Below are 27,500 nucleotides of genomic sequence, written 5' to 3' on the forward strand. Positions count from 1 at the left end.
TTGACTTCTGTAAACGAGTACCCTCTATTTCACACGACTTTTGAGAGATTCGTGGTGCTGGCACCTGTTAACTGCGAAGAAAAAAATCAACACTACTTTTTCCATTCGTGAAAAAAAATGAATGTCTTACACAATAATGTTTCAAAAATGATGCTTAGAGTAAGTTGGTTAGCAGAAACAGACGACAAACTTGAATTTTTTTTTAACACTTGTCGCAAGAAGTCGGCCTAAATCACTCGCTACCGGTGGAATATGGTAAGTTGTGTTGTAATCTACGGGAAGCACCAGACTAAATAAGAGGAGACGTGTCGTTTCAACATGTAGGGAGAAGTGAACCAACGTAATAGCAGAGCATTGAGGAATATTTTTAGTATCACAAACTGTTGAGTAAGTAGATTGAGATACGTTTTTTACGCGATGCCTATAACTTTATTTCCACTAATCTGTTTCCCTGAAGTAATGTCACCGAATCCAATCTTAAAACATAACTATTAAACAAACTTGATACCACTGAGATGGAACCATTTCACTGTGCGCTATCACGTCGATTCAACCAATTCTGAAGACACAGGTCCCTTCGAGCAACCTAGAATCGCCCCTATAACGGCCCCCCCATCTCTACTTCTCATTCTAAAGCATGTCCCCCTTTTACTGCCGCCCTTTCACATACTACTGTGGCGTCACTTTATCCGCATCTAGGGCAGGTTTTGACAGGCACTTGTGAGCATCGGCCTATACTACTCGGGGATTCAGGAGGACTTGGTGTTGACAGGGAGGGTGGAAATAGCCTGGTGGGAGGACGACTGGCTGTTAGTTAACTGGTTGGGGTAGGGCTGAATGGCGGAAACCTCACAGATAAATAAAAAGGAGATACATATGGGGAAAAGTTAGTAAACAGGTGAAGACTGCTATGATAGGCGGGAAATTTAAGTTTAAATAGAAAACGGTAAAAAATACATAGGAAAGCCAAATACAAGCAAGGGAAGTATAGTAAACAACTGCTGCACATTTGGCGGGAGCGTTAGAGATTGGCAGGCAAGGAATGAGAGAGGAAATTTTAAGGATGAAAAGGTTCCTGAGAGAGAGAGAGAGAGAGAGAGAGGCGTCGGAAGCAGAGATCTTAGGTGACAGGCGCGGAAAGGGGTGATGATGGATGATGGTAACATGGGACACTTCGACGTTAACTCCCCTACTCTTGAAACTGTCGTATCGCATCCTTGTGGCTATTTTGGTTACCGGCAGCGGATTCCTGGGCAGCACTTTTTAGGGGGTTATGGGCGCTCTATTTATGCTCTTTCTAAATGGTTACCAGTTTATAGGTGGGGGAGGGGGGGGTGGGATATTGCACTCACGTATGCACATTAAACACACAAACACACACACAAACACACACACATATATATATATATATATATATATATATTATATATATATATATATATATATATACATAATTGTAGTTTATAAGAGATTCATAGTCTTTTTAAAAGCCTAATGGTATTCCACAAGCATTCCAGAAATTTTGCCAGGAATAAAATACAATTTTATATATATATATATCTGATATATATATATCTATATATATAATTATATTATATTATATATATATATAATATATAATATATATATATATATAGTCAGAGGAAGACGGACGAAAACCACACATCACTAGGCTGTCTTTTTTATTATTTTGCCGACGTTTCGTAATTGTTTACAGAATTACATCTTCTGGGCTGCACATAAGAAAAGATAAAAACATAAAAAAAGTTAAAAGTATAGTCTAAAAGTTAATTTAAAATACATTAGAGTAAAAATGAAATCGATAAAAATAAAAACACAACCAACCTAGAGGTGAGACAGCAAGGAACTAAATGGAAGGAAACCACCACAGTAAGAACTTATGCTAAATACAATTGACTCGCAGAAGTATGGGTGTTTAATGATGGTACGAGTTGTTTTATAAACAACGACTCAAGGATTGTTAACTCTTGAGGTTTGGTAGTATGGCCGATTACACTGAAATCTTTGTTGTCAATGTAGGTTTTACATTGTTTTGCATGGTTCCTGAATATTGGAGTGCTCTGGGTGAGATTCTGCTCCCTGTGCGGAAACTGATTCCCCGATGTGAATCGATGCGCACCTTGAGTAGCCGACTGGTGGATCCCACGTAAATCCCTGAAATACATTTTAGGGCAAGTATATTTGTAGATGACACCAGAAGACATATAAGGACACAGCTGATCTTCAATCTTAAACAAGGAGCCTATATTGTTTAAGATTAAAAGATCAGCTGTGTCCATTATATGTCTTCTGGTGTCATCTACAAATATACTTGCCCTAAATGTATTTCAGGGATTTACGTGGGATCCACCAGTCGGCTACTCAAGGTGCGCATCGATTCACATCGGGGAATCAGTTTCCCGCACAGGGAGCAGAATCTCAAACCCAGAGCACTCCAATATCAGGAACCATGCAAAACAATGTAAAACTACATTGACAACAAAGATTTCAGTGTAATCGGCCATACTACCAAACCTCAAGAGTTAACAATCCTTGAGTCGTTGTTTATAAAACAACATCGTACCATCATTAAACACCCATACTTCTGCGAGTCAATTGTATTTAGCATAAGTTCGTACTGTGGTGGTTTCCTTCCATTTAGTTCCTTGCTGTCTCACCTCTAGGTGGTTTGTTGTTTTTGTTTTTATTTTTATCGATTTCATTTTTACCCTAATGTATTTTAAATTAACTTTTAGACTATACTTTTTTAACTTTTTTATGTTTTTATCTTTTCTTATGTGCAGCCCAGAAGATGTAATTCTGTAAACAATTACGAAACGTCGGCAAAATAATAAAAAAGACAGCCTAGTGATGTGTGGTTTTCGTCCGTCTTCCTCTGACTATGTTGCTTGGAGTAGTTCCCTGTGCCTTGTATCACTATATATATATATATATATATATATATATATATATATATATATATATATATATATATATATATATATATATACGTGTGAGCGTACTCGCGCGTCCGAACAACTACATACGAAATGTTGACCTGAAAGATCTTTCGAGAACAGTTAAACCTAAATAACAGAATTATGTAATTGGTTTTTTTACTCCAGGACTTTCAAAACAGTTTTAAAGGAAAGGAAATGAAATATTAAAATAATCAAAAGCGAGCTGAGAAAAAAATCTACCTAAAACAATTAATATTCCGTCAAAAACAACTTTCCCAGATTCGCTAGCGATAAACAAAGCACTCAATTTTCCCCTCCGTGTGGTTATAGCAGAAGTTGAACTACAACTAATTTGACCTTAATTTATTTCATTTTAATTGGCATCGCACTAGCTACCTGCCGCGTCGACTCTTAATGAAGAATCTCTCGACGACAATTCTATGCACATTTGGCAATAAAGTCGATAGCAGGGCACTTTCTTCACGCCATCAGGGTTCAACAGAATAGTAGTACTAAGTAGAGCATTTGTATTTAATGAGAGAGAGAGAGATTAAATATTTTTAGATTTTGTTTCTGCACGACACACACACTCACAAACACACACCTAAGATGCTATATAAAGAAATTCCAAGAGATCCCCGCCTCCCTTCTCTCTCTCAGAAAGAGAAACTGTCAAACACACAGGGAGATATTAATGATGATCGCACTAAATCCATCTAATCGGGAGATATCGAGTAACTAAGAGAGAGAGAGAGAGAGACAACAAACCAACAAACCAACGTCATTTGTGCCTTACCTAACGAAAAAGGGTCATTATCAATCTGTTACTCCGCAGATGAATGAAGTGTTTTCTTGCAGGGCCTCTTGTAAACAATCCGCCCACCTGGCGATGTCAACATTCCAGCCTACGTCAACATTATACAATTAAGGCCCAATTGAACGACCTCATTAAGTAACTAACTTGTTGATCGCTCCCCTGGTCTATTGAAAGCGACGCTGCGTTCATTTGCCATTTACGAAATTCAAACGTACTCGAAACATTGAAAAAGAGGGTGCGTTTCCGAAGTACTGACAGGGAGGGTGCGTTCATTAGGCCGTAAGAAAGAGAAAACTTTTCTGAAGCACCGACAGGGAGGGTGCGTTCATTAGGCCGTAAGAAAGCAAAAACGTTTCCGAAGCAATGACAGGGAGGGTGCGTTCATTAGCCCATGCGAAATCGGAACCTTTTCGAAGCACTGACAGGGAGGGTGCGTTCATTAGCCCATGCGAAATCGGAACGTTTTCGAAGCACTAAAAGGGAGGGTGCGTTCATTAGCCCATGCGAAATCGGAACGTTTTCGAAGCACTAAAATGTAGGGTGCGTTCATTAGCCCATGCGAAATCAGAACGTTTTCGAAGCACTGACAGGGAGGCAGCGTTCATTAGCCTATACGAAATTTTAAGTTATGAAAGTGAGACCGTTTTCAGTTAGCCTGTTCGAAATAAGAACTTTCTTAATGTGCTAATCGTTCTATTTACGACCTTCGCTTTAATTTGAATATTATTATTATTCGCTTTAATTTTATTATTATTATTATTATTCGGTTTCTGAGTCCGCAATTTTCCCCTACTCCAGAATTTACCTGAGTATTTAAAACAAATTTAACTTTGTAGACGCCATCGAATATAGATTTTAATTTCTGTGAATGACCCTTTCACTGTACTCATTAAGAAGGATTCTAAGTATGAAATATATCGTTCATTGTTTTACATGGAACCTGCATATTTATGAGAAACAATACCACACGTACACAAGTTTTGTAACGAACATAAATAACATTAAATATTTTTAACGAAATAAGACAATAACCAGTACAATTTGTCATCTTTTTAACGAAAAAATGTATCAAATTTCGCAATAGTGATTTTATAAGAAATACACGTTTATCATGAGATATGGGAGCGTTCCAAAATAATTAAAATTTTAAAGAATGCATAAAAAACTAAGTTAGCTTTCAAGTATGAAAAAATAAAGAAATTATTTAAAACAAAATTACATTAATATCTACGTAGCTCCATTGCTGGTGAAGGTATTCGAAGAGTCGGTATTTTAATTGCTTTCATTAAAGATAATGAGTGCCTGCAATTTTTTTTTTTAGTTAATGATACTTGTTTTGAGAACTCCCGCCCTACTTGGCATGTAAGTGTCGTTGATAGCATCACGGCAGCTGGAGCTTATATATACAATTATATATATCACTGTCTTATTACAGATCGACGCACGATACAAATGTCTGTGCTTTGAGTTTTGACCTATAACCTGGCCGTTTCAGAGTGGCGGAGGCCGGGGCGAGGGCTCTGCTGGAACGCTACCAGTCGGAGGCGGCTAAACTGTACAATAAGGTCTCGCTCATGTCCTGGGCCTACGTCACAACATCAGAACACAACAAGGAAGCCAAGGTACGGAACTTTCTAGGATAGTGACCCACAGTGACGTCCCCGCCAAAGTTCGAGGGTCGTTTTCTATGACTGATATTTCTTGGGGGTCATTTTCTTTAATATATTTACAGTCTTTTGTTTGTTTCTACGGTCATCCCTAACTGCCTTATACTAAACACGCGGCATAGGTGAATACATACCCTTAGGGGTTACTATTTAGGTAAGATCCCAAATTTCTGGTTATATCATAGCGTTTCAAGCAATATTTTGGTAGACATTCCTTTTTCTTTTTTGGAAAAAATAAGCCACAAAGCGGAGAAAATATCTAGTTTGGTTCAATTTCGTATTGTTCAAATTCCTGATTTGTATGTATTCGTGGATTCAAGCATTATATCAGTAGGTCTATCTTATTTTTGAATAAACTAGAGAACAAGTATTATATATTGCATCCAGTAGTATTGATCTACACTTAAAATTTCATTCAGACATTTGTGAATCATAAGAATCCAATTGGCCGCCATGCGTTTGCATATGAACTCCGCAATCTAGATAATTAGTTTCAAATTCCTCAGCTTATCTCAGTCCATCTTGCAGCTTAAATCGAAGGTCCATTCAATCTCAGTACAGAAACGCGGGCCCCATTTATCAAATCCTATTATCACTTTATCGTCGCCTATAACACCGGGACTAAAATCCATAAACGCATGGAACTCATTAAAAAGGAAAAGGTTAATGAGTCCTTTGAAATATCTAATCTGAAACTAAATTAAGTATAACGTATTAATAGTTGCGTGTATAAATCTCTTCCAGGCAGAGGCTTCGCTGGAAGCGTCCAAATTCCAGGGCGAGATGTATGAACAGTCAAGTCGGTACAGGGCGATCAGCGATACCCTCTCGTCCCGAAACACATGAGGATGCTCAAGACCTGGTAAGATAGAGAGAGGAGAGAGAGAGAGAGATAGAGAGAGAGATAGAGATTCTGGTAAGATGAGAGAGAGAGAGACGAGAGAGAGAGAGAGAGAGAGAGAGAGAGAGAGATTCTGGTAAGATTCAGCTGGTAAGATATGAGAAGAGAAAGAGAGTGCTCATTCTTGTAAGATTCAGTCTGGAAAGATATGAGAGAGAGAGAGAGAGAGAGAGAGAGAGAGAGAGAGAGAGAGAGAGAGAGAGAGAGCCGAATTATGATAGATAACCAAAACTGAAAAAAAATGAACGCAGGGAATTTAAAAAAAACTAGCACACACGTGGTTGAAAGATTAATGAAAATTTGGTTATTAAAACCAAACACTGGAACACAGTCTGCCATTCAGCACTTAGGGAAGTGAAAAAAAAAAAAAAAGTTGAAGTGGTTGGACAGCAATAAGGAGGAAAGAGAACGAAGGTAAAGTAAAAGGGTAAAAGGTGAGTGTAGCTATGAGCCGAAGGGACTCGGCAAACAATCCTTAGTAATGCATACATTGAACCACGTGAGGTGCACTGACGGCACCTTCTCCCCTCAGGGCAAATTATTTGATATTTATGTATGCATTGTCTTCCAATTGTTATATGTATTTGGTTAGTTTTCTCTCTCTCTCTCTCTCTCTCTCTCTCTCTCTCTCCACGCAATCCCATCATTCTAAGGTAATGGATAATCAACTTCATTAAGAACCGTGCGAACAATTACCGTAATTGGGCGTAACTTAGTATCCGATAAATTATTCCGCAGTATTTGTATTGATGCTTGATTGCTTTTTGTTGCTTGCACCGTTTGTTTGGCGGTGGAAGAGAGGGGAGAACTAATCCTGAAAGGAATCGAAGAATTATCATAAGTGAATAACGAAGTTGATTTATCAAATTGCGATTAAAAAGTTATTAAGGCAAAAGACCAAGAGCGGACATTTTATTCCATGGCTTTTCATTGACCTTAAAAGGTAACGACAAAATCAGGTTAGACTTACTTCCCTAAAAGGTAACGACAAAATCAGCTTAGACTTATACTTTGTTTTTAGAAGTATACTATTCACTGCGATTCCGTCCATGAAGGAAAACTCAAGTGTTATTAAGACTAGCAATTTCCCAATCCTTACACAGAATATATTCATCTGCTGCTTCGTGTAAAGGACTCACTAGTGTTTTTTTAACTAATATGTATGATACATTCATAAAGTAACTAAGTCTACGGGTGTAACCAGCCCCGTTTCACGGGCAGAACCAGCTCCGTTCCAGGGAACCCTTCTCACCCCCGCCCCCCTCGGAGGGAGGATGAAACCCCATTATAAACCATGTTAGGGGTCCCCACTATAATCCTGCCAAGTTTTATGCCCATCGGATCAGCCTTTGGCCATGATTGAATGACAGACAGACGGACAGACATAACGACAATTATAGTTTCGTGACAAACTCTAATACTTACATTTCAAATTATAATCTAAATAAGAATATATATACTATACGCTTATATGTATCTTCTTCAGGAGTTTTCAGTTTTATGGTTTAAAGAATGTAAAATATACCAATTTGGAGGGAGACAGATACAAGCCACTACCCTGTACTTCTAAGAAACAAAAAATATATCCAGTAATCAGAGATGCCTCAAAAAGAAAAAAAAAAATCAAGACGAAATACTCTCTCTCTGTAATTATTATCTCCTCTTTTTCACTCAAGCCATTCAAATTACAACACTTTTTTTCTCTCTCTCTCTGCAATTATTCTTTCCCCTTTTTCACTCAACCAATTCCGATTACAAGATTCTCTCTCTCTCTCTCTCTCTCTCTACAATTATTCTCCCCATCCTTCTTAGTCAACCAATTCCGATATGTCTCTCTCTCTCTCTATGCAAATAATCTCTCCATCTTTCTTAACCTAATTCCGATAAACAACTCTCCCTCCCTCCCTCTCTCTCTCTCTCTGGATGCATCCAATCCACCTGATGTGTTTACTTGCGTAGGCGTTTCCGGCGAAACTGGAAGAAGAAGATCAGAAGAACCTGACTCAACTGGGATCCATCATGAGCGAGATCTACTCTACGGGGACCGTCTGTCTTCACAACGACCAGGAGAGTGAGGTGGGTGGCTGGGTAGTGGGTAGGTGGGTAGTGGGTAGGTGGGTAGTGGGTAGGTGGGTGGGTGCAAGATTCGAGTGTTTGGTCTATAAGCAAATGAGAGACCATTGTCAATCAATATCAGCAAAACTATGAATGGGTTAATATATATACATATGTATACCATACTTCTAATTACGAAAATAAATTTTGTTTATTATTATTAATATATATTATTATATATATATTATCTATATATATTAAAGCCCATTCATAATTTTACTGATATGGATTGACAATAGTCTTTCATTATATATATACATATGTATACGCACAATGTACATGATGCATACATACATTTTATATATATAATTTTTTATATATATATATATATATATATATATATATATATATATAATATATATATATATACATACTTAAACCCGCATCACCAAGGGAATCAGTCATTAGGAATTGATGTCAATAAAACGTTTTATCCAACAGTTTTGCAGATGTTTGCTTCTTATCCGATGAAAAAAAAAAATCACTCGTCAATACACACACCACTTATCCTTGTGTTTCCTCGTCTCCATCAGGAGTGTCGAATTGAACCTGGAGCCTGATCTGACGAAGCTGCTGGCGACGTCTAGAAACTACACTCTGCTCGCTCATATTTGGGAGTCCTGGAGAACGAACGTCGCCAGGAAGGTAAGGGTGGTTTCTCGCACACTAGGGGAGTAAGCCTACAAACTACTTTGTTGTTCTTTTTGTGGGGGGTGAGGGTTAGGAAAGGTCTATGGAAAAGCCGAAAACGGCCTGAAAAAGTTAGATCCAGGAATTTTAGGATAGGATATTTATGATATATCTATTAGAATGAAAATGTAAAAAATATTCTTGATTTGGTTTATTAGGATGATAATGAAAAAAATAATGTGCATGTTAAACAGAACAGATAAATAATTTCTAATAAAATGTAGCGTTTTTTATTTTAATTTTCGTTGGTGAAACAACGTGCTATTTGACCATAGATTTTAGCACGCGCCCGAGTAAGCAATCGGCGGTATTACAAGGTACAGGCATTTAGAGTATTTTTTTTTTTTTTTTTTTTTTTTTTTAGTATTTATGTTTTCAGTCCAAATCATCCGATTGTTTCGTGGTACATTATAATCCACTTCACTTGTTACCCCTTCTGTACCGAACATTTATTTATATGCATACAATAGAGCTCAGTGGAATCTAGTTTCCATTTGCATCTTGATTTGTTTGTCTGTATGGCGTTTTTACGTTGCATGGAACCAGTGGTTGGTTATTCAGCAACGGGACCAACGGCTTCACGCGACTTCCGAACCACGTCGAGAGTGAACTTCTATCACCAGAAATACACATCTCTAACCCCTCAATGGAATGATATGCATCTTGAAAGCGACCAATCAAAACTGACATCACCATGCAAGACTACACTAAAAGATGGCGATTGAACTTGAGGGGAAAAGTACGGGAATACATGTTTGCCAGGGAAACAGACAACCGAATTAGACTTATAGTCGTCAGGGGGAATTCCAAAACTCATCTCTGAACTCGGGAGACACGACCTCGCAGGGTTGGAAAGAAATTGAGTAAAGTAGTACATGTTTGCGAAGAAAACAGCCTCGTAAATTAAATCGTCGTCTGAGAATTCCAAATTCTCTCTGAATTCAGGGGAGTTGGGGAGGGTTGGGGGGAGCGAGAGAGACCGTATATGTTACCGCGCGCGGGAAACCTGGGGCTGTTTTCATTATGCTCTAATGTATGCAAATGGCAGGTCGACTCTTCCCCTTAAGATAAGCAACGGGATGTCTTACCCAAAATAAGCCTCTCGACCTCCTTTGTTTCTCTAAATGGTCATTTTTATTGGCGTCTTGTGATGGGGGGAACGTCCCCCTTTTTCGCGTTTACTGCCATAACGAGAAAACGCAAGGGAAGCAATAACTGAAGCAGTTTGTAATAAATAAATAGAATGAAAATAAAAATAATTAGATAGTTAGAAAATACCCCGTCTTGTATTATCCAAGTGGTAATACATGAAGAGCAGCCACTGTGAGTGGAGGAGGGAGATGGGAATAAAAGGGGGACGGAGATGGCAATAAAGGGGTAGAGGAGAAGGGATTAGCAAAGGAGGAGAGGAGGGGAAATGAGAAAAAGGAGTAGGTGGAGGGGGGGAAGGAAGGCAAGAGAGAGGAAGAGGGGGGAAAGGAGAGGAACAAGAAAGGGAGATGGGAATAAAAGGGCAGAGGGATATGGAAAGTAAAGGGGAGGTAGAGGGTTTATTTAAAGGGGGATGGAGAGGGGAGGAAAGGGGAGAGAGGGAAATAGGCTGGAAAGGGGGAAATAAATAAGGAAAGAGAGAGGGAGAGGGGGAAATGAAAAGGAAAGGAGGGAGGAGGGGGAAATAGGAAGGAAAGTAGGAAGGGAGAGCAGGAAGGAAAGTAGGAAGGGGAGAGCAGGAAGGAAAAGGGGAGAAGGAATAGTGAAAGAAAAAAATAGATAACGTTGGAATCACGGCCAACCCCTCCCCCGTGGAAACTAACCAAGAGCTACAAAAAAAAAAAAAAAAAAAAAAAAGGGTGAGGAAGAAGGCAAGGAGAGGGAAAAGAAATGGAAGGGAAGGGATGGGAATAAAAGGGCAGAGGGATATGGAAAGTAAAGGGGAGGTAGAGGTTTATTAAAGGGGGATGGATGCAGAGGGGGAGGAAAGGGGAGAGAGGGAAATAGCTGGAAAGGGGGAAATAGGAGAGAGAGGGAGGGGAGGGGGAAATAGAAAGGAAAGGAGGGAGGAGGGGGAAATAGGAAGGAAAGTAGGAAGGGAGAGCAGGAAGGAAAGTAGGAAGGGAGAGCAGGAAGGAAAGGGGAGAAGGAATAGTGAAAGAAAAAAATAGATAACGTTGGAATCACGGCCAACCCCCTCCCCGTGGAACCCCAAGAGCTACAAAAAAAAAAAAAAAAAAAAAAAAAAAACTGTAACAACACCATCTTCGTCTTTGAGGACATCCTAATCCTTGTAACTCCTATTTGACGCAGATCCGGCCCCACTACCTTCAATACGTCGAGCTGAAGAAACAAGGGCGCCCAGCTCAACGGTCGTAACGTACCGTAACGGACCTACGGAAGAACAATTAAGAATGAAGGTACGTTTAACTTGGTACTAAGAAGCATCGGTCATTTTCTATTTTTGTCCTTCGTCGTTTGATGTATTATATATATATATATATATATATATATATATATATATATATATATATATATATATATATATATATTTGTGTTTGCGCATCTCATTCCTCTTTTTGCAGAATTCGTAAACACCGGAAAGCGATCCATCCATCTTCACAGGGAAGACTTTATAAAAACCGCGGTGATTTGTGGCGCCTTTTATAACAAGACTTAGAATGTTATGTAGTGCGTAAATCTTACATTAAAAATGAATTTCTAGCCACGAGTGATTTGTGGCTGTTTTTATATAGTGCTTTAAGAAAAGACGGAACTGTTAAAAATACGATGACTTTTCTTCTTCTGAATGTCGACGGTGGTGTGTACGAAGTGCAAGAATGAGTGTGTGAATGATTCCTGGTTATAATTTTACATTTTTAGGTCATTGCAAAAACTCAATTGTTGCATGCAGGTATTCTTTGGCATGTTTATTCGTCGAGTGTATTATATACGAATGAGCCTTAAAACAATAAATGGGACCCAAACAGTGCAAGAAAAGACAGGCAATGACTAAACCAGTTTTTTATATCTCCGAGGAACAAATGAAAACTAATGTATGTACATAAATGCATACATTCTTTAACTAGGTTTTTTTCGAGGGCTCTCTCAGGTTCTTAGCAAGCTTTTAGGATGGAGTTATGAAGTTAGAAGCCCCATAATTTCACCACATACTGCTACCTACCATAATCAAAGGATTGTCAAATACCTAATTCGATGTCAAGGTCAGATTTTCATTTAATCTCCCTTATACATAGTCGCCTATCAAGCGATAGATAATTTTATGCAAAATGATGAAAAACAATAAAATACTTTATCAAAGAATATGAAAAGGCTAGCTTATTTTATTTATATTTTTAAGATATTTTTGTGAACTCCAATATTCGTAAATAACCGTAAACATCATGTGCCAATAAAAGGGGGAACTGTGGATTTATCATACAACGTTTACGACCTGAACTCGTTTCGTGAAAAATCCAGTCTCACATTCTGAAGCATCGAATTAAGTGGCACTCCGGGTGGAGTGTACTTCATTCAAACGACTAATAAGGTATCCAATCCCTTCCAGTACGAGACTGAAACCTTCGAGGACGACATTCTGGAACTCTACAAGGAACTGGACCCTCTCTACCGCCTAGTGCACGCCTACGTCCGCAAGAAGCTGTACAATTTGTACTGCAGTTCGGTAATTATATAGCTCCGGCTTTCGAAATTGAAGGCCTTGACATTTTCTTCGTTATCAGTGTCAGTACCTGAAGTTCTTTGACTACGTTTTAGTACTTATTAACTTTATACGGTGCTACTTTGGTTTGTTATCTACACGCCACCACTCCTATACTCGGTTTTTTTCCATCTGTCCACCCGCCTGTGGTGTTTCCGTATGGTAACACTGCGTCCCAGGCTTTAGATAGTGACATTCAGCTAACATTCAACAACAATAATAATGTCCTATTTCGAATATTAACGGTGTAATTCGCATGCAGTAAATTATTAAAACACTTTTCAGTTGCAAATGTATACACCCAGATACCCTTTTATTTACCTAAAACTTACACATAGCGTAACTATCTAAAGCCCGGGACGCAGTGTTACCATACGCAAACACCACAGGCGGGTGGAAAAAAAAAAAAAAAAAAAAAAAAAAACAGAGTATAGTGGTGCTAGCTAGTACTAAAACATGGCGGAAGCTCCTTGGAACGCAGTGTTTAACACTATAGTAGATTCACATCAACCGTGCATTTGACGTCTAGGCCAGTTTCTTGCGACGCTCCTAATTAGCTGTTAAGACAATCACAGGGCTGGAAACTCTGTCTCTCGAGAGAGTTCACATAGGCAGTATGTATGTTCCACCTCTTCTGAAAGAAGTATACCTCAGGAGAGATGGAACATAGATCCTACCCACGTGAACTCTCTCTCGAGAGTGTTTCCAACCCTGTGATTGGCTTATCAATAGCCAATCAGGAGCGTCGTAAGGGACTGGCCTAGACATCAAATGCACGGCTGATGTGAATCTACTTCTTTTATAGTACTAAACATGGCGGAAGCTCCTTGGGAGGCCGTGTTTAGTACTATAAGCCCCTCGGGGATCAAAGTATCATATACACCCATTCCTATATTGTGTGGTCGACAAAATATATTAATGAGTGATATCTTCGTGCGGCCGTCTACTTTAAAATTACCATGCGGCGTTTTATTACTATTGATATATAGCAACTCTGAGTAGATGACGCGCAGATAACAAACCAAAGTATAGCACCCTTTATGCTATTTCGGTTTTCTAAACAAGTCGTTTCAGTTTTCTTATAAATTCAAGTTGGTTAAATACAATTTACTAATGATTGACTTTATTGATTTCTGTTATATGTAATATTTACCAGTTTACCGTTCGGTCCATTAATAATTTGATTTTTTTTTTTTTTTTTTTTTTTTTTTTTTTTTTTTTTTTTACGAAATCTGGGTTACCATAATCTCTGATTTTAAAAAGTTTAATCTCGAAAAATTTATGCCTTAGACAGTTCGAGTGTTACAGCCTTCGAGGAATTGCTATTATTTCTCCAAGGTTACAGCCCAGCAGTTGAACTGTAGAATCTTGTAATTACAATAGCAGCATATTTTCAAATAAAAGTAGTTTTTAACGCCTGAGCTACGGTAATGACAATTCTTAAATGAAAATTATTAGCATCATTATTATGATTACAGGAAGCCGATATTTTGAACAACGGGTGCACGTCTGTCGGGAAGTGGAAAATGGACCAGTACAGAAGAGCGGATTTACCTAGATACGGGGTAAGGCACCGCCATCTTGATTCAAGATGGCGGTGGGTAAGGCGCTCGTCACAATTCACTAACTTTTTTTCGTCTCTTATTTATCCCTCGTCAAACTACTCATGCAGCGAGTGAGACTCGTTCTGCTAGTCAAGACACGTTGAAAATATTCAAGTCACAACCTCATTCATTTATAATAGGTAATACACAACTAGGGCTATATTTTACTTGTGAATTAATTCCTACGTGCGCTTAGTGATATGAATGTGAATCTTTAAACACTAATTTTAACCAAAACCCAGGGGAAAAAAATATCTTTGTACAGTTGAAGTACGTGCAAAGTTGAAATAATCCAAAATGGACATAGCTAAATAGCTAAGTGACGTGTGTATGTGTATATAATTGTCTCAAATAGCATAGCAGTCATGACAGTGGTTACTGTTCTCTCAGAGCAGCCACCCCACCCCCAAAAAAAATCTTAAATCCTGCTATTTCAACGTACTCATATCAATATAGAACACCTTATCCTTCCTGTTTATAAGATTTTGTCTTGTTAATGCAAAGGACCTAACTGCGTTTATACGCACGATAAGATAGCACATTTTCCTTGATTTACTATATAATAATGTCTCATATCCATCACTCGAATGCTAAATACCTCGTTTTCTTTTCAGACCATAAGTAAGAGGGGACCCCTTCCGGGCTGCATCCTTGGCGATATGTGGGGGAGGTGAGTCTATTATATCTTGGGGAAAATCAATTTGAAAGTAATGGGAAATAAGTTAAACAAGATCAGTGTCCATTCCAGTCTATGGGTGCTTGTTTGACAAGTTAACAGACTTACTGGATTGTTAAGCTAGAATCAATACCAAAATTATTTATGAATAATACCAATTTTAACACCAATAAGTACTTTAAAAATGGAAAAAAAAAAAATATAACGAGGAATGAGGTTTATACTTTCAACAAAATGTATGTTTTCTAATTATGTATCACAATGTCAGTTGTTGAGAGGAGAGAGAGAAGAGAACGAGAGAGAAGTGAGGAGAGAGAGACGAGTTCTTATGGAGAGCGGAAGGACGAAATTGAGAGGAGACGAGAGGAGTACGTACGAGGAGACTGGGTTTTGATTGAGAGGAGAGGAAGAGAGGAGAGGGGGAGAGGAGAAGTGAGATGAGATGACGAGAGAATGAGAGATACGACGAGAGAGGAGGAGAGAGAGAGGGGCGTGGGGGGGGGAATTGTCCTAAGTGACGAGCCTTATCCTCATTATGGGTCAAGGTTTTCTACCTTACAAATGTCCTTATTTCTCATAAATCAATTTGCGTCAGTCCATCCAATAATATCATCGTAACATTAACTAATTTGGCTAAAACTCGTAATAAAATTTATGATCTACTCAAAGCGTAACGACTTTCGTATACTTTTCAGATTTTGGACAAACTTGTATCCCCGAATCGTCCCGTATCCGGACCAGCCGGATATAGACGTGACCCAAGCCATGATTGACCAGAACTACAACGTCACACACATGTTCAGAATGGCGAATGAATTCTTTACCTCGATGGGCATGAAGGTATATGATCATGACAGCATTCGCTATTTCATTCAGTGCTCTGTTTCAATATTAAACATTTCAGGTATAAAAGTACCTAGTACTATGATTAATAGTTCGTGGTTAGCTGGCTTGGTGGTGCAATAGTTTCTGGTAATTTCATGTGCTTTGATGTTAATTAATCATAGCCAAGAACTGCGATCCTCTGGTATTAAAATTTATTTTGGTGATAACTGTATAAAAACAATGAATATGTACATAACTGCAAATCAAATTAGTAAGAAATTCAGGTACCAGAAATTGGGTGGAAAAAAAAGTATTGAGACGAAAAATAAATTGGGGGGAGAATGGAAACCTCTTGGATTAAGGAGAGATTGCTTGAAAAGTGGTAAAAACTGTATTGACGTATTTAATTAACCCGTGTTACCAAGTAACAGAATCCAGTAGTACTTAAAAAACACATCCAGACACCGAAAGCGATAGGGAAGATGGGTAGCTCCAAAGAAAACGGTAACGATATGCGAGCGGGGCAATTTCAAAGAAAACTAAGGCGGTAACTAAGATGGGGTAACAATAACATCATGAAATGTTTATCTCTTATTACAAATTGGGAAGTAGCGGAGAGATGAGGTGATCAGCAGATGAAAATAAACCTAAAATCTCAGATTTTTCGATGTTTTCGGCATGCACTTAAAAGGGCAAGGTAGCAGAGCGTCAGAAAGCCTCAAATACCCGAGAATATCATGAAGAAAACTGTTATTAAATTAGTTACCGACTACCTAATGTAGTAGACAAGACGTGTAACTAGCGTTTAAATTCAGTTAGTAAAAAATGCAAACAATGAATTCCATCTGTGTATGTGATTAGTAGTCTGCATATAACTATGGGAATATACCATCTAAAGTTCTAAACAATAACTATCAAGAAGACTTACTTCACCAAATTGCATGAAACAGGTCGTGATTAACTTGTGAAATCTTCTCAACTTCTCAAAAAGCCACTTGGCACGAACACTTACAAAAAGCCAAAATTCTGAAATTTATGTTAATCTTGCAGGTAATTCTAAGAAAAAGCTCCCCACGGAGATATTGTTTGTTTATTGATGAAAGTTCACTGAACAGTAAGGAAATATGCTTATAATAATCGTCACGATATAATGCAGTAAAGGCGAGAATCTGAGGAATATAAGAGATAATGAGAAATTTTGTATCTTTATGTTTTCTCACAGTAAGTTCATCCTCAAGGGGCTCATTTACTTTAGTGGAAGTTCGGCGGGACACCTTGTTTAGTACCAGACCCTCGGCGATTGAAGTAAAAATATAAATAAACTATGAGCATAAGACGGGAAATTTCTCAAATCCTCACTTACATTTTATTGTATAAACCCTTTTCCTTAAAGTAAAAAAAAAAAAAAAAAAAATTCATCAATAAACATCATCTACGTGCCACGCTCTTCCTCATAATTACCGCAATTATATAATAATAAATATACATAAATATGCATATTTGTATGCACGAATACGTATTATCATCAACTACACGTCAAATACACTTCAGATTGCGGTGCATTTCGTTTAGCCAACTTTTGATTATGTTCTGGTTCGTTTATTTTACAGGAACACGAAATTGTGCATAAATATGAAATACTCACCTATAATGACAAAGTGCAGGTCGATTTTGGGCCGAGGAAAGTCCTTGTACTTTGTTTTCTTTAAACAGCCATTATACTTGAAAGAAATATGCTGAATATAAAATCGTTAAAGCCAGCAACTGTTGATGTGACTTAAAGATCTTGCTGTTGAACGTTAAGTCCTTTATTTCAATATGTCAAACAGAAGCACAAAAGCACACGGGTCGTATGAATAAAATTCCTTATGATGATGAGTATGTAAAGTCTCTGGAGGGTATATAGCGATTCCCATATAGATTTATGCAATATAGTGAGTCTAGTGAGTAAACGCAATGCGGCTGGTGACTTGTGAGACAAGAGAAAACGAGGTATTAAGAAGTGATGGTGCAGTTCCGTCGTACTCCTAAGATAATTTTGTTCTTGATGACATTCTGATTCACTGTGCAAAGGCAATGAATTCCTGGGAGTATAGAGTCTAGGCCAAAAGGCCAAGCACTGGGATCTATGAAGTCATTCAGCGTTGAAAAGTAAATTGAGAGTTTGTTTGTTTGTTTGTATGGTGCTTTTACGTTGCTTGGAACCAGTGGTTATTCAGCAACGGGACCAACGGCTTTACGTGACTTCCGAACCACGTCGAGAGTGAACTTCTATCACCAGAAATACACATCTCTCACTCCTCAATGGAATTGCCGAGAATCGTAAATTGAGAGTGGGTAGGTTTGAAAGGTGTAACAGGAAGAAAACCTCGCATTTGCATCATGAAATCACTGTAGGCGAGGATGGATAGCAAGATGGAAGAGAGAGAACGGAGGCTGCAAAGAACCTTTAATAATGCCTACAGATTCACTGACGACATTATCCCCACCACGGGAATGAATTCCTTGGTTTAAAATAACTCCTCTTTTATTCGTATTGTCCTCACAATTGCGTTAGATGTATTTTGGTGCAACTACAAACAACTTTTAAATTGCGTATTTTTTTCACAATTATTTATTCAAACAGCCAGTGGTCGACAGTTTCTGGTCCAAATCCATGCTCGAGAGGCCTGAAGGACGTCAAGTAGAATGTCACGCGACCGCCTGGGATTTCTATGACGGTCTAGATTTCAGGTAACCGACTTGTCACTTTCATTTTTTATCAATTCTTATAGAACATAACTTTAAAAATTTCTAGCATAAAAAGGTATCTTTGAAGAGTAAAATAACGGGATTTCTAAGAAGTTTTTATCACAAAATTCAACATTGCTACTTGGGTTGTTATCTACGCGTCTCATCTATTCAAAGGTGCTATACTCTGTTTTTTTTCATCTGTCCATCCGACTGTGGTGTGTTTGTATGGTAACACTGCGTCCCGGGCTTGAAATAGTTACGCTGTGTAAGTTTTAGGTAAATAAAGGATATCTGGTTGTACATTTGCAACTTAAAAGTGTTTTAATAATTTACTGTACGCAAATTACACCGTTAATATTCGAAATAGGATATTGTTATTATTGTTGAATGTAAGCTGCCTTTTCGGGGTGGCGAATGGAACAGCCAGACGCAAATTCCATCAAACAGATGCTAAACCAAGTTACGTCATATCGTATCAGGCTGAAACGCACTTTATAAAAATTAACAGTACATACTGATATACTTACGTATAATGAAGTAATACGTTGACATCTTGCCGTAGTGAACAGCGAGAGAAGCAATTTTCCCGCCACTGCGTCTGGCTGTTCCATTCGCCACCCCGAAAAGGGAGCTTACATTCAACAATAATAACAGTAACCTATTTCGAATATTAATGGTGTAATACGCATACAGTAAATTATTAAAACACTCTTCAGTTGCAAATGTACACCCAGATATCCTTTTATTTACCTAAAACTTACACGTAGCGTAACTATTTAAAGCCCGGGACGCAGTGTTACCATACAAAAACACCACAGGCGGATGGACAGATGAAAAAAAAAACAGAGTATAGTTAGTACTAAACATGGTGGGGGCTCCTTGGGAAACGGTGTTTAGTACTAGCCCTTCGTGCATCAAAGTAATATATACTCCCATTTCTATATTGCGTGGTCGACAAATTACATTATAAACGATATCTTGGTGCTGCCGTCTGCTTTACATTTACATACGGTAACGCGTAGATAACAAGCCACAGTACCGCCAATTCAACTATATAACCTTTGGATGAACTTCGTCGGTCTAATTATGAATGCTGTAAAAATCTAAAATACTAAGCAATTTTTCCGAGTTAGTATTACATCTGTAGGTTGAAACACCCTGAATTCGTAAATGTAAATAAAATAATGAAACAATTCTCTCACCCTTACGCGGATTTTCTTATTTCTCACACTAATATTAGCAATAAATGGTAACTATAATTTCTTGAACATTCTTGACAGGATTCGAATGTGCTCCACAGTAAACTTCGAGGACTTCGAGACTATCCACCACGAACTAGGTCACATTCAGTACTTCATGCAGTATGCACATTTGCCTCTTATCTACAGGTCAGTGAAGTAAAAAGCTACAGTCTGGAAATAAACGCTACAGCCTTAAGTGAAATTAACATTTCCATAAGCAGATCAAGTGTTTTGGCTGGCTAAGTTATGTCTATATTAGTTTTACCAGACAACTGAGCTGATTAAAAGCTCTCCTACGGCTGGCCCGAATGATTAGGTTTCTTTTTTTACGTGGCTTGGAACCAATTCGTTTCTTAGCAATGGGACCTACAGCTTATTGTGGGGTCCGAACCACATTAGATATTAATTTCTAATCGCACTGAGCGGTAGCGGGCTTTGGCTGGCAATTGTAAGTATAGATAGTGCTGCAATTTCCCAGGAATATTACTACCATGATTTTTGTACGTGTGTGTGGAAATATCAAAGTCCGAATGTTTCATTAAATTATTTATTTATTTATTCTATTTACGAACAGCCATTTTCAGTATATGTATTAGGGCAAAATCCCTTGAATAATGTAACCAAAAATACTAGTTCAGAAATAATAATTACCGTTTCAAATTTCAGCTGTACATGTTTTGCTTGATACAGAAATGGACTGCATGTGGAGAGATTAAAGTTATGGCTCCTGCTATGGACAGATAAGTGCGAATAACCCCAAATCAAAACGAATATTCTATGATCTAATTATAATAAAGCACAAGTTTTTTTTTGTCTATTTAGCTATTACCTAGTTTTCTCCAACAAACGATTTCTAAGAGTATCTAAGAATAATTTGTTCCTCTCGCTTCGCAGAGATGGTGCTAATGATGGCTTCCATGAAGCCGTTGGTGAATTGATGGCAATGTCAATGTCTACGCCTACCCATCTGGCTGAAATAGGCCTACTGAAAGAGTCTCCCAACAGCACGGGTAAGTCAAAAGCCTGACAAGACTAAGGACTGAGAAATCTTTTAAAGGAAAAGTATAATTCCTAAACTACATTGTTATTTTAAAACTAGGGAAGGCTCTTCATAGCTGTAGTACTAGGAAACGCTTATGAGACTGTGGGTAGATGTGAAGAGAATATAAATGAAGGTACGTTCTTTAAAAGGAATGAAAGGGGTTGCAAAGTACCTTAAGAAATACACACAGTGCTGACGGCACTACCCTCCTACGGGTGTTTAGTCAAGTCTTATTGACATTCATGACACTGATAACGCACGGTCCACTAATTACGTAAATGCCGCAGTTCCTGAATAATGATGTCTTGCGAGGGAGGTAAATGAAAACTAATTAGGCTAACCATTTAACAAATTGCTATTTACCCAAAATGATTTTTTCCAGTTTTAGCTTTCCCAAATCAGGTTAACTAATGACCAAATATTCAGGCTTCGTATATATTGCGTATTCAAGACAGTTTCTAGTGACGGACGAAAAATAACCTTACGATACCCAGCTAACATCTTTCTGCTCATCACGGTGATTTGATTACACTGTAAACCTGTCCGTTCCTCCGAGATCAATAATCCATAATACCGCACGTATAAGGACTACAAGATTCACTATGGCCTTGTCGTCGGATTGCATTTGTATGATTTATTTGTTACACAAACCTTATTCCACTGATGGTAGCTTTCCCGCTCTTTTCTACAGAAACCGACATCAATTTCCTACTGCGAACAGCTCTCAAAACAATCACAACTCTTCCCTTCCACTTGGTGAATGACCTCTGGCGTTGGCGAGCTTTTAGGGGAGATTACAAGGACGGAACGTGGAATAAACATTACTGGGATCTCAAGTAAGTTGTGGAGGTTCGAGTCCAAGGAGAACGTTTACGCAAAACGTAACAGTTGCCTTTAGTTTGCTGTATCAGTGGAAAAACTTAGCATTCTTCCGGCAACGCCAAGATAGTACCATAATAGCACGTTTTCTGGCGCCATTTAGCATCTTGCCGCCAAACTTCGTACTAAAGTAACAAAGACTTTGTGTGTCAGATCACCATCGAAAATGCGTTTGTTCATTATAGCGAAGACGTGCAAACGAGGGCTTTTTGCAATTTTTCTTGTCACCAGTTCAGGCTATTTTGCACCGCTAGAGAATCAGAACAAATACGTCAATTGTTGCATCCTTCATTAACAGTTTGGCGCCAAGATGCTACAAGAAACCAGGAAACGTGCAAGTGGGTCAACGCCTTTACTCATTAACTGATCACAGATCACCAAATCGAGAACAATTCATACGACGTTTCACCATTTATTTTTTGTGACGTAACAATATTTCCTGGGAACGTTACACCATGGTACATCTGACCCACTGGGAACGTTTTCTGTAGCATTACACCAACTATTATAGCCAACAATCCTTTAAAAGAGTTGGAACACAAAGGAAACAGACTTTTATGCCAACCGACTTGGTGCACATTTTATCTTAAAAAATAAATTGCTCCCGGAACCTCGTTTAATTTCTGTGACACTTTGTCAAAAGCTTATAAGTACACAGTACTGACTTAACTGGTTGGAACTATCTATACTCTGTTTTTTTCCATCTGTCCACCCGCCTGTGGTGTTTGCGTATGGTAACACTCCGTCCCGGGCTTTAGATAGTTACGCTATGTGTAGGTTTTACGTAAATAAATGGATATCTGGGTGTACATTTGCAACTGAAAAGTGTTTTAATAATTTACTGTATGCGAATTACACAGTTAATATTCGAAATAGGATATTGTTATTATTGTTGAATGTAAGCTGAATGTAACTATTTAAAGCCCAGGACGCAGTGTTACCATACGCAAACACCACAGGCGGGAGGACACATGAAAAAAAAAAAAAAAACAGAGTATAGTTAAGACATAGGCCTATTGATGTGTTAAATGACAGCCCTCAGTTTGAGCTGAACCATTGAAACATTACAACAAATCTATGTATTTTAAATACGTCTTTATACAGGGTTGACACAAAAAAATATCCTACACAAATGTCTTTTATATGGTCTGTTACCTTTCAGAGAGGAGTATCTGGGGGTCATTGCTCCCGTACCGAGAACAAAAGATGATCTGGATGCACCTTCCATATTTCATATAGTGAACGATTACGACATGATCAGATACTTTACCAGGACGGTATTGCTATTCCAAGTAAGTACGATTAGATCGTGTGCGGGAAAACACATGCGCGTAACCACTGTTTTGAGCGAGTCCTAAACCGCTGTATTTATTACCTGTGAAATGTCAGATTCCTTAGTCTGTCCTAATTCAGGTTATTTCCTTTCCAGTTCTACGAGAAGCTTTGCGAAGTTGCAGGACACCGAGGTCCTCTCCACAAGTGTGACTTCTATGGGTCCAAAGAAGCTGGAGAGATTTTATCGTAAGGTTTTCCATATATTTATTTAAGTAAAATACGTTAAACGAAGCATACATACACATGCCATATACTACTTTAAAAACGAAGTCACTAGCGTTTAATTACAGTCGACCTTCAAAAAATAACTAAATTCTTAATGAGCCATCCAAATACTATAGGAAACTGTAATTTCCAAAGAAATACCCGACGCGGAGTTATTAGCTAGATCTACCCATTCCGAAAATAGACGCAATCTGTTTATGGTTCCCCGCAGGAAAATGCTGTCCCTCGGAGCTTCCAAGCCCTGGTGGGAGGTCTTGGAAGTCATGACGGGAGAAAAGCGCATGAGCGCCCGAGCGCTGCTGGATTACTTCAAGCCCCTGGAGGAGTGGCTGAAGGAGGACAACAGAAAAAGCGGCGACGGCATTGGGTGGGGCGATTCATGGAGATCTTTAGACGGTAAATAGTGCTACTTTTTAGTTTCATTTATGACGCATCTGTTACTGCTTGTCTCTCTACCTTACGATGCATTGATTTTTAAGGGATATTATTTGTATTCTGATCCTAATACTTAGCTTTACAAGATTAAACAATTTGTGAAAAAAAAAAAACTTACAAAGTACAGCTCAACAGGCAACCCGGACGCAGTATGAGTCTATAGGTGAAATACCGAATGGCTAGCCTCTACCGTAGCGCGACCACCTTCCCGAAAAAGTACTTTAACACGTCCTTTAACCCAGGATAGATTTAAGTGAAGAGCCAGCGTCCGTCGAAGCAAAACCTCGAGACCTCTCGAAGTTTTTTTTTTTTTTTTTTTTTTTTTCCCCCAAGTCACAAATTAAGGCCACAATTTCCGATTTTCGGGAAGGTCGCTCTATGGTAAAGGCCGGCCACTCGGCATTTTACCCTACGGGGCTAATATATATTTGTGTGGGATACAGTTGTATTCAGGTTGATATTGGTGGTGAATTATTCGAGATACTAGGTACATTTACCAATACCATCTGAAGTGTTTAAATATGATTTTTTTTTTCTCCTTGACAGATATCAGCGCAGCTTCTTCAACCGACTCGTCTGTCCTCAATTTGTGTGTGGCTATCGCGTTATTCTACTCCCTGTCTCTACTTCACTGACACCAAGAATAGTTCAACGTCCTCATCATACTCTTAATTTTTCTTTGAAACAAAAATTCAATAGTTTCATGACAACGTATATACGTCGAATTTTTATCAGGTGTTGATATAAATAAAACAAGCGCCATCTACATGGAAACCGAATGGTGATTAAGATACATAAAACGCTGGCGTAACACGTTCGAGTCTCCGCCCATTCAAGAAACTTATTCGGTAATAATCACCTCGGCCCTCAACAATAAACTGTGTATCTCATTTCTTACCATATTCCATTTCTTTGCTCTAAGCGTGTGTTCGTGCTGGCCAAAAACGGGCATTTATTTTTCTTTGGTATCATAAGACTATTTCCACTAAGGAAAAAAAATGGGGGGGGGGTGGGGGGGGGGGGAAACTATCGGCAAAAGCTTTGATATAAGAAAGAAAGAAAGAAAGAAAAAAAGACATTTTGGCTTGCCTGAAAACTCGATTTTTTCAAAGTTTCGAGCCAGTATAGACTGGGGAAATAAAGATTCCTGCCGAAACATCTTGCTAATGAACGTGCGTCCAGGCGAGAGAGATATCCAAAAAGCACTGGCATTCACACCAAACACCTACCTACAAATGAGGCTCTCCGTTCCATGATCCCTCCATTTCGTTAAACGAAACTTTCCCTGGGTGCTCCTCTCTTCTTGGTTTGAAAATTATGCGTATTATACAGTACTTACGCTGGCTTATGAAGATAGTGTTAGCAGACAATGATTACTTTGATCTCTGAATAAACTGGTAAGGTTATAAGTAGACCAACGTCTGTTTGATTACAAGCCGATCACCCAGTACAACATTGAAGTCGTTCCCATTTTCTAAAGTTACCCAGTCGTTCCCATTTTCTGAATATTTGCCCGGTATTTAAAATCCCAAGTAAAAACATCATTTACCTTGTATGGCATATGTGTATGTATATCATCAAAGAGAGGTGTTCAAATTCACATTCCATTTACTGAAATAATATAATGCAATGTTTGTATAAAAATAGTGTGTATTTTATCGTCAATTTTATATCTGATTTGGCTTTGGATGTTATATAATTGCGTCGTAACGTTCTTTGAATGTATGAACTGTAAACTTTAAACTATTTTGTTTGTGAGGATTGCAGAAGAATGAATCACGGTTATGCATGCAAAGTCTTTCAAATAGAAAGCTAATATGATTTAATATTTTATCAAAATAAACATTGCAGAACCAATCGTGTTTGTTTGCACATCTTGGTGTGCTGCGTAGCATTAGTTGTTGTAAGGTGCAATTAAATATCTGAAATCTGTACCTTATCATTATTTTATCATCATCATTTTCACTTAATAATACATGGGTTTTGCAACATACACGTACTGATATCTAAACATTCATAAATAAACAAATATAGAGAATGTACTTATCTAATAAGCATTACTATATACATATGGTGAGGCTAAAGAGCTAATAATGTTCGTTTCACTTACTTATTGATATCAATATATACATAAGAGCACACATAAAACGTGTTTACATTAGGTGAAGCTACAGATGCAAACAGTTGATTGGAATATCATTGGACATTATTTTGGTTGAATTTCCTTCAGTACTAAATGATGACTTCAGCATTAAGTTATACGAATTGAGACTACCATTATCTCTAGTCACCTTAGAAGGAGCAATGGACTCGCTCAAACCATAAGTTTCCGAATATACTCATAGGCCTAGTCCTTAAGGACCTGGGGACTAATTCCCTCAGAAACAAGACGCTACAGTTGTCGCTGGACGAGATGGCGAATATTCACTACGCGAATTTTTTGGTTTACAAAAGTTAAAATATCCCAATAGTAAAATATTAGTTGTAAACTGATTTATACAATTGTTTCTCTACCTGATTTATGGTCGCTACTGTCAACTAAGCGGTTACTACAACGGAACACTTATTCGACATCTCGGTTAGACTTTTTCCATTCAATCAAGTCGTATTTTCCCAATTGTACTTCCTATTGTGTAATGAATCTCTCTCTCTCTCTCTCTCTCTCTCTCTCTCTCTCTCTCTCCACAATTGATTGTTCTTATTGTTCTATTTCATAAAGTGTACTTTACAAGTTAATAGCTTTATTTTAAGCTTGTCTGTGGGAATTGTTGCTCCTTTTCAAAAGAAATGGAGGTTAACATCCTTCTGAAGTTCTGAACATCACCTCTTACATTAATGTGTAAAAACAAGCCATCCGCAAGTAGCCCGCTTCGGTGGCAACGGGATTCCCGCATTCTTAAGGATGTTATAGTCTATTGCTGCCTTCGGCTTCACTAAATACTCAGACATGGTATGTCTATATAAAATATATATAATGGTTAGGCAGGTATATGACCATATCAAAAGTGTGAATTCGTTTTCCGATGAAAGATTCTTTGCCTGCATCATTCAAATGATTGTGCATCTTAACGGTCGTTATAAATAAAAAAAAAAAAAAAAAAAAAAACAGAACCAACGAGTTAGCAGTTTCTTCCGGATTAAATTCACTATAATCTTACAGGATGCAATGTGGCAAAAAACGAGGCACGCTGAATTATCCATGTCTTCAATTTTCCTTTTTTGTGCGCGTTTTGACAGGCTAAAACTATCTCTCACGATTCCTCCTGGTATAGGGGCACAACCCTTAGGCCCACTTTCTCCTCTTGCGACTTATTTACGGTCTTTTGGCCTTTTTTCCCTACAAACTAGTGGGATTTTTTCAATCATAACACCAAATAACAAAAAGGAGCCGCAGCCTTTACGTAGATGGCAGAGACGCGGCAATGGCTCTGTACTGTCTGTCTAGTCGCTGTTTCAAGAAATCGTAGAATTCGAATTCGATGGTGAAGTTCCTGCTGAGGTATTCCCGCGCCTTCTCTTCCACTTGGGGTTTATAGAAGTTCTGGTTGGTCAGGATCTTGTTGCCGTGCATCTCCTCTGAAAGTGAGCGAAATGAACCTTTTAGCGTCTTCCAAATTGGTTTCCGGACTTAACTTAAGAAGAT

General features: G+C 38.3%; 3 protein-coding genes across 3 annotated transcripts in view; 1 reads left to right on the forward strand and 2 right to left on the reverse strand.

The window, feature by feature from the left end:
- The window catches only part of LOC135200806 (angiotensin-converting enzyme-like), a 139,679-nt gene that overhangs the window by 23,458 nt on the left and 88,721 nt on the right, over positions 1 to 27,500 (reverse strand). The gene's annotated exons all lie outside the window — the stretch shown is intronic.
- LOC135200466 (angiotensin-converting enzyme-like) lies at positions 5,279 to 24,858 on the forward strand. The gene is made up of 19 exons (XM_064229122.1): positions 5,279 to 5,399; positions 6,189 to 6,274; positions 7,832 to 7,934; positions 8,305 to 8,444; positions 8,994 to 9,105; positions 11,455 to 11,516; positions 11,549 to 11,561; positions 12,710 to 12,826; positions 14,341 to 14,427; positions 15,081 to 15,136; positions 15,838 to 15,982; positions 18,594 to 18,700; positions 19,981 to 20,088; positions 20,836 to 20,951; positions 21,675 to 21,819; positions 23,025 to 23,154; positions 23,292 to 23,383; positions 23,634 to 23,818; positions 24,404 to 24,858. Exons 1-19 carry the CDS (start codon positions 5,352 to 5,354, stop codon positions 24,490 to 24,492), a joined length of 1,941 nt encoding a protein of 646 aa, XP_064085192.1. The 5' UTR covers positions 5,279 to 5,351; the 3' UTR covers positions 24,493 to 24,858.
- Positions 26,348 to 27,500, reverse strand: part of LOC135200805 (heparan sulfate 2-O-sulfotransferase pipe-like) — a gene marked incomplete at its 5' end in the record, with an annotated part of 17,896 nt that continues 16,743 nt past the window's right edge. Inside the window, 1 exon segment of the mRNA XM_064229463.1 lies at positions 26,348 to 27,433. Coding sequence (XP_064085533.1) covers positions 27,255 to 27,433 — 179 coding nt within the window.

This window comes from Macrobrachium nipponense, chromosome 27 (assembly GCF_015104395.2).
Source record: "Macrobrachium nipponense isolate FS-2020 chromosome 27, ASM1510439v2, whole genome shotgun sequence".
In the NCBI taxonomy this organism is placed as follows: Eukaryota; Metazoa; Arthropoda; class Malacostraca; order Decapoda; family Palaemonidae; genus Macrobrachium; species Macrobrachium nipponense.